At 32.5% G+C, this 12311-nt stretch overlaps 1 protein-coding gene across 1 annotated transcript in view; it reads right to left on the minus strand.

Annotated features, from left to right (window-relative positions):
- Positions 1-4462: 4462 nt before the first annotated feature.
- The window catches only part of LOC132549698 (carnitine O-palmitoyltransferase 1, liver isoform-like), a 33447-nt gene continuing 25598 nt past the window's right edge, over positions 4463-12311 (minus strand). The window contains exons 16-21 of the mRNA XM_060213651.1: positions 10646-10730; positions 10259-10423; positions 9523-9657; positions 8557-8745; positions 6839-7009; positions 4463-5869 (exon numbers count right to left, since the gene is read on the minus strand). Coding sequence (XP_060069634.1) covers positions 5795-5869; positions 6839-7009; positions 8557-8745; positions 9523-9657; positions 10259-10423; positions 10646-10730 — 820 coding nt within the window. The 3' untranslated portion in view covers positions 4463-5794. The remainder of the gene's footprint in view (positions 5870-6838; positions 7010-8556; positions 8746-9522; positions 9658-10258; positions 10424-10645; positions 10731-12311) is intronic.

A 12311-nucleotide genomic window follows, 5' to 3' on the forward strand; every position in this document is an offset into this window, starting at 1 on the left:
GGTTTTAAGAGGGAAAATAAAAACAGGTGAGTAAACCTATGACAATCAGCTTGTATTTCTGAGGAGATACAGGCATGCTACACACAGCAAACTTTTAATGTGATCTTTGTGTCCTAGCATTTTCATCATACACTCAGGTTAATTATGCAGTCAAAACTATGCTTATTTGGGTTAACAAGGGTAAGGTCCCCTATTAAAGTCATCTTTTTTTGTTTATTGTTATAAATAAATACTTCCACAAACATTTCTACACAAATTCACACAGCAATTTTCCATTACCTAACATCGTAAAACTTTAATATATATATATATATATATATATATATATATAATTTTAATATTATATATCTTGTCATTAATTTTTGCAGCATTAAAGGTATAACTAGCAGTACTAGAAACAGAAACCAAGTATAATAATTACAAACGTAAGTAGAACTCCAGGAGATCGTAAACACAGTAAAACAATGTATCACTGTTATAGTCTGACAGACCGATCCTATTGAACCTGGAATATTTACGTTGGGGGATTATATTATAGTATGTCCACCTATTGTTTGGCGGAGAGTTGTTAGGAGGACAGAGTCTAGTAACATGTCCTATGATGGGATGTCTGAGTATCCTGGTCACCATTCATCTAACTATGCTCAACACACAAATATTTGTTTGTCTATAATCACTATAGAAATGAAATGTGATAGCCTATCCTGTTCAGATTTTCATAGAATTTCAAAGAATTTAATATCAACAAATCTTCAAGTCAAGATCGATAAAATAACAGAAAATGCCTTTATGAAATCTCTCCACACATGGAATCTCCTTTATTTTAAATTTTGATGGTTGAATAATCTCCACACATGGAGTCTCCTTTATTTTAAATTTTGATGGTTGAATAATCTCCACACATGGAATCCACACTCCTTTATTTTAAATTTTGATGGTTGAATAATCTCCACACATGGAGTCTCCTTTATTTTAAATTTTGATGGTTGAATAATCTCCACACATGGAGTCTCCTTTATTTTAAATTTTGATGGTTGTCTCCTTTATTTTAAATTTTGATGGTTGAATAATCTCCACACAATCTCCTTTATTTTAAATTTTGATGGTTGAATAATCTCCACACTCCTATATTTTAAATTTTGATGGTTGAATAATCTCCACACATGGAGTCTCCTATATTTTAAATTTTGATGGTTGAATAATCTCCACACATGGAGTCTCCTTTATTTTAAATTTTGATGGTTGAATAATCTCCACACATGGAGTCTCCTTTATTTTAAATTTTGATGGTTGAATAATCTCCACACATGGAGTCTCCTTTATTTTAAATTTTGATGGTTGAATAATCTCCACACATGGAGTCTCCTTTATTTTAAATTTTGATGGTTGAATAATCAGTCAAGGGAGAAGTCATTATCATGTATCATGTAAAATCCTTTCTTTTCGTTCCTTCAAAATTTACCGAACAAACATGAATCAGTTTATGTGAAGTAAAATGACTGTACACACCCTTGTTTTGCTTGCCTATTAAGGGTTATATAAGGAAGACAATTTATATAGATGATAGATAGGATGATAGGATGTGAAAATTGCCATTGATATGAAAACAAGACGACAACAATAACTACCCTGCCTTACTCATCGTGCTGTCATTAACTATACAAACTAGCAACAAACATTTCTATATCAAGATGTAACAATTATACATAACATGCACAAAAACATGTATTTCTAAGTTGCATAAAAGAATATATTGTGTTGAAAATTGCAATAAAACTAAATCAAAGTGCAACGTACCCAAATACCCAAACTACAACTAACCCTACATTTAATATTTTCAAAAAATGAACTATCTTGTAACATGTCTTTCTCTCACTTTTCTTCATTTTTCACTTTATCTTTTTAATTTTTTTTTTAAAGCTTCCTCCTTCTTAAGAGACGACAAAAGTGACAAACACAAACATACAATATCATATACAGGAAAATCATGTTTTATACTTCACAAATATCATTAATTATTGTTATCTCCAACATCACACACAACACTACACACTTTAAAAAAATGTCCGTATCAACTTCAGCTTTTCAGCAGATAAGTATGCTTCAACATGTAGTGGAGAATGGACAGGAGATTAACATTAAATCCTAAAAATTGTGAAACAAATAATTTGCATTGATTATGCTTAATGAAATAAAACTATACTACATGGTGTTTCTACACAGATAACTTGACCAGAAATGTAATGTGATATTGTTACCAGAAATGGTTTCCAGCTAAAGTGTATTTCCTCCAAAAATTTGCCATCTTGGTAAATGTATGGTATAAACAGCTAGGATTATCAAAAATGTATCGGATTGAATAGTCAGGATTAAAACTAATGTAACCCTAGTCAGGATTAAAACAAGTGTAATCCTAGACAGGATTAAAACTAGTGTAACCCTAGTCTGGATTAATACTAGTGTAACCCTAGTCAGGATTAATACTAGTGTAACCCTAGTCAGGATTAATACTAGTGTAACCCTAGTCAGGATTAATACTAGTGTAACCCTAGTCTGGATTAATACTAGTGTAACCCTAGTCTGGATTAATACTAGTGTAACCCTAGTCTGGATTAATACTAGTGTAACCCTAGTCTGGATTAATACTAGTGTAACCCTGGTCAGGATTAATACTAGTGTAACCCTAGTCTGGATTAATACTAATGTAACCCTAGTCAGGATTAATACTAGTGTAACCCTGGTCAGGATTAATACTAGTGTAACCCTAGTCAGGATTAATACTAATGTAACCCTAGTCAGGATTAATACTAGTGTAACCCTAGTCAGGATTAATACTAGTGTAACCCTAGTCAGGATTAATACTAGTGTAACCCTAGTCAGGATTAATACTAGTGTAACCCTAGTCAGGATTAATACTAGTGTAATGCTAGAGTTATCCAAGTCAGGATTAAAACTAATGTAACCCTGGTGTAATCCTAGTACTGTCACAAATATTTTATTTCCTTTAGTATTTGGTTGTGTTTAAGTTATTAGATTCACAACGTTTACTCACACGTTTCACCAACAAATATCAGCAAATAAAATTAGTCCTCTAACAAAATCTGAAGTATTATACTACAAGTTACGATTATCTTTATTCTTATTACTTCTCAAATGCATTGATCAACATTATATACAGGTTACTTAAAAAAAACCAACAACAACAATGCAAATATATATAACAGGATTGCCTGATACCCCTTTCCACTTCCTACCACCTTTCCAGTTTATGGGAGCATGAAAGTACAATGAAATTCCAGATTACACACCATATATCCGTACACTACATGAAGCTGGTGTATCAGTAAGAGAGCAGTTGCTTGAACTTCTTTGTTTTAATGTTTATAATGTTTTGGAATGACATATATCTATTCCCAGAGAAATCTTTATGTAATACATTGTTTAACATGGGTATAAACTGACCAATGATGCTGTTAACAGATATATTTATACAGATTTTCTTTGCTACAATGTATTTCCATGAATGTAAACCAATGTTTCAGCCTTCTACATTCTAAATATCTCTTCCGACATAATTTAATTCAAAAGAAATGAGTTGTATGCCTAAGATGTTTCCAGCGTAAATTTCTCTACAAGAATTTACTCTAACATCTTTTTTAATTATATCTCAGCCCTCGCCATTTTTTTTCTGATGTTTTATCACAGTTTCTCAATCACTGTCCAGGTATTTGTGGTGATAATATCAGCAGATTGAAAATATCAACAAAAACAAACATGTATAACCAAAAACCATGACCAGAAAACTCAATGTAAAGACAACAGCAGTAACAAATGGTTCTACCACATTACCAATGTTATTCCATTTTCATACCAAAAAAAGCGGGGAAAAAGAAATGTTGAAAACTGTAAAAAAAAAATAGTCTTTTTTCCATATTAAGTTTAAATTAAATATTAAATGTTTTTAACAGTCCTAATACTGGGCTACATTTACGGCTTATCAATCCATTCTAACCATCCCCAACCTCTACTGATGTGGTAGAAAACAAAACATTCCCAAACAATGATGAAAAAGAAAACTATATCAAAGATAATATAACACAAATTATTCAAATTAGTCTGTATTAAAATGGCATTTCTCTAAGACGATAATGAATATATAATGAAAGGTAGTATAGTGTTAGTGCATGTTTACCAAATCATGAGTATTTGCATCTAGGAATACAGTCCTTTTATAATACATACATTATATTTGTATCATTGCATTCAGTGTAATGATCCGTCCAAAATACTTCCTAATTTCTTTAGAGACTTCTATTTATAAAAAAAAAAAGCAGTTTTGATAAAATCTTTTATAGCAGTAGAAAATCAGTCAACAAAATTTCAAACATACCTGGTACTCGTGTTTGGCATACAAGCTAGTGTTGTGGTCACGTTAATAAACATCCAGGGCACGTTAATGTTCCTGCCACATTACACATTACTATCAGACAAATGCAAAAACATTGACATTAACCTTGTCAGATCTTGGGAATGATATTAAGTGTTAGAGAATAACTATCATGAATAGGGATTTTTTTTCATATAAATTAGTGTCACATTATTTTCAGCATATTTGCAGGCAGCATATTTCACCAAATGAAATTATCACAGATTTTTAAACAAATAATAAGAAAAAAATAAACAGGATGCCCTGTTTTACTAAAACATGCCATTGTATAATACAAATCTGGACTAATGGTAGTTTTCATCAATCAGTGTTGATCAGAGTGTTTTGGAAAGTTCTATTTAAATGCTTTTACAATTGATGAAAAAAGGGGAAAAAGTTACCAAGCTAAGTAGAGGGTCACTGATTACAGTGAATAGAGTATTAAAAGCATGTCAAGTTTTCATTTACATCTTGTATACATATATTTGTGGTATTCTTACAGTTGTGCTTTTTCCTAAAATGCTTTCAAACATGCCAGTGGTGATAAAAATTTCAATAACTTACACATCGAAAAATAAATATAATCTTAAAGCAGTGCACAAAAGGAAAAGGGTCAAAAATTTTAAAAATTTTATTCCTATGGGGGAAAAAATCTTCACTTTGGTCCTGGATGTAACTTGTAATCTGTGAAAAACATACAATGTTTTAGCGATTTGGTCTAGATGTGTAAGATAGTGAACTCCACATATAATGGTCTTTGTGTAAACCAAACAAACATATATGAGTTCTAACAAACACTATTTACAGTAAATGCACTCAAACATCAACATACATACAAATGTACAAACTATGTGAGAAATATCTACGATTATTGTTTAACCAAAACATGTACCAGTCCTGATGCAAGTTATTGTGTAAAGTAACGAGCTATAAAAAAATGCGACAGTAACTTTAAAGTATATATATTTCAGAATGCACTTAAGTCAAATATCACACAATACAGCAAACACAATACATTAATGGAATCCTTTTAATGTACTTTAAATCTTTGTTTTATATCACTCTGGTAAAACCTTGGTTAAACAATTCTGTTAAAGTTAAAAAACACAAAAAAAAAAAAAAAAAACATTTGGTCAGGCCCCGTTGATCTTGGAATATATTTTTGAAAATCAAAATGATAAAATCTATCCTCTAATGAGAGAGCTTCTATGTTGACCAGAGAGCCAGATCAGTGAAGGTTCAGTGTGTTCTATATTCCAATGAATGTCTTTATCTGACAGGCAAGATTCCACAGGTCACTGGTTGGCTGGAGGGATATGTAGTTGGAACTGATCTTATATTAAGAGTTTAGCTAAATACAAACTAACATCACCGAGAGTTGGTAAACATATTCTTGATATCTTGCATAGCCTGATTGATGCTGTTTCCAAATTTCTTGGAGTCCTGAAAGTAAATGAAATGGAGATTTAAAAAAAAAAATTTTGTCTATAAGTTTCTATTTTTAAAAGTTTTTTTGTCTATAAGTTTCTAAAGAGATTATACGTTAAAAAGAAAACCTGGCAGCTTAGTATCAATTAAATGATAGTTATGTTGTAGAATCATTTGTGAATTAAATAACATGTAACGATTTGTCAAGTTCAATAATAATATACTGTACTTATCTAACAATAAGCCACGGGTTCAAATAATAACCTTTGGCACAAAGTGGGCTTATTACTGGACAATGATTGGTTGATAATTTTTCCAGTATTATTATGTAGGTGTGTTTGTTACCAGACATGGGCTTATTGTCATAAAAGTAAATATACATATCATAACTTGTAAAGTAAGATTACATTTTCTTTATTGATGTACGTATGTAAGTATTAAAAGAACTTACCACTCTCAATATTTATTGGGATTTCACAGCCATAAATTAACTCTTTAACAATAAGGTATGGGCTATTTCAGTAAAATTCCAACCCCACAGGGGAATTAAATCTGAATTTTTCAAACAGGGACTACCTGGATGTCTGATTATAATTCAAGAAGTTCTATATTGTTTGAATAAACTTGCCTTTGCTACTGCTGCCATCACCCATAGATTTTGTTCTTTCTATTTGTTTCTTTAGAGGGAAGGGATGTGGGGTTTGAACTTTCGGATAAATAGTTCATCAGAGGTTAATGAAGTACAATGACTTAACAATCTGTTGAGCGTGAAAATGACATCAAATATAGCAGCATGATTAGGTAATTCTAAATGTTGAAGAAAGGAAAGAACTATGTGTATGTTAGGTAAAAGTATGTTTAGATGTCAGTGGAGAATCATCCTGTAATGTTACACTTGTGTTTTTGTCAATAAAACAGGTATTTTACTACAACAGCCTTATGATACATAACCACCTCTTAACATTAGCTTTGAGGTGTACTTACAGTGGTGAGGCAGGACACTTTACACGATACATGGAAAAAGATCACATCCTCTCCTGCAACAATATAGGACACCCCATATCCATCATCAGCCACTGGACCAAAACCTCCTCCTGCTGATATGTGTTCTGGATGCTTCACCAAGTCCAATTTGTTGGTCTGCTGGTGTGGTGTCTGTAAATTATTAAAAAGACTTATTGAAATTTTCCTGATAGTAGAAAGAATCAGCTTTGGTCAGACAGGTGAACTGTTAATACTATAAAGAGATCAATCAGCATTAATTTCTACAACATGAAACATTAAACTTTATCATGTATAAACATACAAATTTCAGAAACAGATATCACATCTTTTCCTTTCAATCACCATCATGTTTGTTTGGTTCACAGTATCACCTTCTTCACCTTGTATGAATATTTCTTGTACTAAAGTTTTGTTGTTCTTGATAGTGTATCAATCCCTAAGATCTGACTGAGGGTATAACATTAACAATAATCTCTATTAGTGTCCAGTTCAAGTCCTTTAAGGTGCCTAGGTTTAGTCCCTAAATGTGTACAAGTTTAGTCCCTAAAGGTGTACAGGTTTAGTTTGTGTATCATTCCCTAAGATCTGATTGTCCTGAGGGTATAACATTAGTCAATAATGGTGTCCTTAAAGGTGTCCAGTTCAAGTCCTTTAAGGTGCCTAGGTTTAGTCCCTAAATGTGTACAAGTTTAGTCCCTAAAGGTGTACAGGTTTAGTTTGTGTATCATTCCCTAAGATCTGACTGAGGGTATAACATTAACAATAATCTCTATTAGTGTCCAGTTCAAGTCCTTTAAGGTGTCTAGGTTTAGTCCCTAAATGTGTACAGGTTTAGTCCCTAAAGGTGTACAGGTTTAGTTTGTGTATCATTCCCTAAGATCTGACTGAGGGTATAACATTAACAATAATCTCTATTAGTGTCCAGTTCAAGTCCTTTAAGGTGCCTAGGTTTAGTCCCTAAATGTGTACAAGTTTAGTCCCTAAAGGTGTACAGGTTTAGGTGTACAGGTTTAGTCCCTAATGGTGTACAGGTTTAGTCCCTAATGGTTTAGTCCCTATTGGTGTTCAGGTTTAGTCCCTATTGGTGTTCAGGTTTAGTCCCTATTGGTGTACAGGTTTAGTCCCTATTGGTGTTCAGGTTTAGTCCCTAATGGTGTACAGGTTTAGTCCCTAATGGTGTCCTTAAAGGTGTCCAGGTTTAGTCCCTAAAGGTGTACAGGTTTAGTCCCTAAAGGTGTACAGGTTTAGTTTGTGTATCAGGTTTAGTCCCTAATGGTGTCCTTAAAGGTGTCCAGGTTTAGTCCCTAATGGTGTCCTTAAAGGTGTCCAGGTTTAGTCCCTAATGGTGTCCAGGTTTAGTCCCTAAAGGTGTACAGGTTTAGTATGTGTTTCCAGAAGTGATCAAATCAGTTACTGTGTGTGGTTGAGGCAATAACTGTGAAGTTTGGGTCAAGAATTTCAGCAGTTGATGTATTCAGAATCCCACGATGCATAAGGAACAATATGGTTCCTCGCAAAACTGGCATTTGCTTTGTTCTATCACCTAATTATTAAGCATTGATCTGCATGCCCCTTCCGTAAACTAACGCTATGTGATGTAGAAAAGATTTGTTCATAAAGTTTATGAAACTGAAGGTGCAAATTGAGACAAAATTTTAATCAGATCACTTTACATCTATGTTGGCCTTTTGAATTACCTGACTGGTTGATAATCTCCATGGTTCACTGAGCACCTCTGACAGGAAGGGTGAGTCAGTGCCCAGATATTTGGACACTACATACATGCAGAAGAGGTGACGATCAATGCCTTTGCCAGTCATGGCATCCCTGTAGCCCTTCTGGTGCACTTCTGCTGCAGCTTTCATCAGCTTTACTCGCTCAGCGTCCTGGAAACAAGTTACATCATTGTAATTATGAAATGCAGAATTTCAGTCAAAATTCACTAAATTTAAACTGGAAAACTTACCAGATTATTAAAAGTTGGTAAAGATATCAAAGATTTACTCATTATGATCTTGTGAACTGAACAGCAATTCAAAGTCAAGTCCATATGACAAGAAAGTTGCTAAACATAACTTATTCAGATTAATTATCCTAAGACATCAAGATAACTTTTTAAAACTTTAAATTCAAAATAACAGTAACCATGACATTGATTTTTCCAACCTGAAAAGCAACTTCAAACAAGCAATTCAATTTTTGTATGAACTTTTTTTTGTTGAAAAAATGGAGTTTTCTCTTCTTCTATTCAAGCAAAAGTTCATCAAGATATTGATTTGTAATTGATCCATTAAAAATCATGCTAGTAAACAGAACACAATGTTGATAGATGGCCAGAGATACACACGCTTTGGGATCACTTATTTGACGTATGGTAAGAAGTCTTTTTTTTTCTTTATACAAAGAATACGACAAGACAACTATTCTGCTTCAGCTCTAGATCTGCTGTCTACAAAACACTAAAATACAAACATCTGCTCAATGTCCTTTTCTCTCACTATTCTGTTACACATGTCAATATGGTAAAATGTAAAGCTGGAAAAATTAACGCATTCATCATAATGATTTTCAAACCATAACCAGTATCTATGACAACCTTTTTGACTTAAGAGATATTTTCTGGTAAAATACTCTGATTTGCTTTCACACAACGATAGACTTACGGTTTTTCCTGAATCATCCATAGATCGGACAAATGCACAAGACTCATTGGTACATGATCGGACAGTCTCAGTACGTCCTTCTTTAAAAAGTCTGGTCATGCTGGACTCGTAGGTCAGGCAGAACTTCTTGGCATTCTGTTATATAAAGAAATACCAAAAACTGTCAGTGAATCATTCTATGCAGAATGGGTTATAATACAGTTAACATTAGGTATTACTGATGTGTGTAGCATTTCACTAGTATGATACCAAAAAAGAGCTGTTACAAACATAGACCTTAAACAAGAAGAGCAATTGTAGTAAAAACTCTAGAAATGTGACACTCTAACATATACACACATCACGGATCAATGTGAAATGCATCTGGTGAACCTTCCAACAAATACCATTTCTTCATTAATATCTGTTCTCATGTAAAAAATATCTTATATCTTTCACAATAGGGAAAGTCCTGACAATCTAAGGCACTAAATATGTGTACAACATCCAGTGAGAACAGATTGGGAAATTTTACAAAGCATTACTCTACATTACAGTATATAAGGATGTCATCAAGCTGTCATAACTTTCGATATAAAAATCAGAAATAAATATCACAAACATGAAATACCATTGTACAGTCCATACATATTATGTACAATAAGAACTGGTTGAGACAGATAACAGCATTACCGAGGAAAACTTCAGTCAAACAGACATGTGAATGCATCATAATTATGTAAAGTACAAGGCATACCCTGTAGTAAGCCAGTTGGAGAGCTAGCTGAAGGTAGGCATCAGGACTAACTTTACAAGTCTTCATAAATCCTTTGCCATATGAGTTATGCATGATGATGTGCAGATCTACATCATTAAGAAGCTGCCTCGCCACTTCTAGACTGTTCTCTATCACAGCAATACACTACAACATAAGCATACAAATAAAGAATTAGAATTATTATTATCTAAATTCAAACAAATAACTTCAGTATTTTAAATTTTCAAATAATTTACATGTAGGTACAATTATTAAAATATAATTACATATTTGCATTAATTTTTGTGCTTTCCAGAATCGAATCTTTAAACAATTTTCTTTTTTTTCTTAATTTTTGAATTATTGAATCTGTTTGAGTATACATACGGGTTTGGGAAGTTCCCATTCTAAACGGATAGGGTTGGGTGGTGTCATCTCAGGTTCTCCCTTTGTGTGGCCATCTTCTTTGTATCTGTCAAACATTTATCATCCATTATCACATCTGACATATGCTCTATAGCAATACATTTATTTTACCTTGAATAAAAGAATTTTGTAGTTTAATCTTTGCTTTAATTGGTCTAGTAAAATTCTCATAGTTGCATAAATTTTCTTCCAGTAGCAGAAACTGGCATTAGAGGATATATTCAAATTCAGAATCACCGAAATCTTTTCTATTTTCAGGAATTGAAACATATTTCGGACAAAATGTCCAAATGCGTAAATAATAAATCAAAATTCTGAATTTGTTAAATCTAATTAAATGATAATTTTTATCCTTCAACATTCTAAATCAATAACTTTGTGATATAGATATGCTGTTTATTATATCAAAATACATATCTCTGTGAGTAGTTATAGCAGATAAAAAGCAATGTTATTTATTATAAGTGTAAAGTATACACCATTACATCTGATACGTTATATCACTATATGTATTGATATGATTTATGAAATAAATATGAGGTTCACTAATATCATTTCATCCATGAGCTCCCAGAACCTAAACGGGCAAAATTTCCCAAACTCAAACTTTACTAAACTGAACTAGCACTAGTCAATTACAGCAATTATAATATGCTACCAGATGCAGAAAAAACAAAAACAAAACTAAAATTCTTTATAATGCCTAAAATCATGGCTCAAAATGGAGGGGGAGAGATGAGATCTTAAAATAATCAAAACCCTCGCCAAGGACATACTAGTATGAATGATGGGACAAATATGAGAGGACAACAGGTAGAAGTGTCACTCAGGTATCTTACAGTACTGTTGCTAACTATGAAGGATATCAAATACTAAATCTTGGAAAATACAACTGCATTAGTTTAGTATCAGCTAAATATCTGAGAAGATATAATGGCTTTGTGTGATAATAATGTCCCTTACCAAAGAAATCTATACACAATATAATTTATCCAGGACTTCTTAAAATTATCACTAACGTTTGTGAATCTACCATTGCTAGCTTGTAACAGGTAATTTAAGTTCTAGCCTTCAGTGAATACATGTGAAATCCATGAAATCCATAACTGACTTAAATATTCTCGGTGTAGCTAGTAACATTTTCCTCTAGATACTCCTATGATGATTTTCACTGCAGATAACTTTAAATATGAACAGAATTTAACAAATGTGGTAATTTCTGACATAATCTGTATATTTGACTAAAACATTTTAAAAGCCAATAATGATTAGTTCAGGATAATTGGATTATGTAATGTAACTACCAGTTTGAAAGCAAACATTTATTTTGGCTGATTGTTTCTAAAAAATAAATGACAGTTCACTCATCTTTAATGAAAAAACAATGTAAAACAAGTTACAAATATTAGACCAACAGGAAGAAAACAAGTTTTTTTGTTACTATGTCATTTTGGAAAAGTCAAAACTCAGTGATTCTGTCAGTATGAGACAGGTCTGTTATAGGATGAAAAAAGTAGCCAAATCTCCAACTGGTGCAGCATGCATTTTCCAGTAGGTATGGAATATTTTCAAACAAGTGATTCTTCTATAACCGGATGATAAATTACGGAATTGAACATAACCGCAA

This window comes from Ylistrum balloti, unplaced genomic scaffold, assembly GCF_031769215.1.
Source record: "Ylistrum balloti isolate Yb309-2 unplaced genomic scaffold, AGI_CSIRO_Ybal_v1 Utg370076, whole genome shotgun sequence".
In the NCBI taxonomy this organism is placed as follows: domain Eukaryota; kingdom Metazoa; phylum Mollusca; class Bivalvia; order Pectinida; family Pectinidae; genus Ylistrum; species Ylistrum balloti.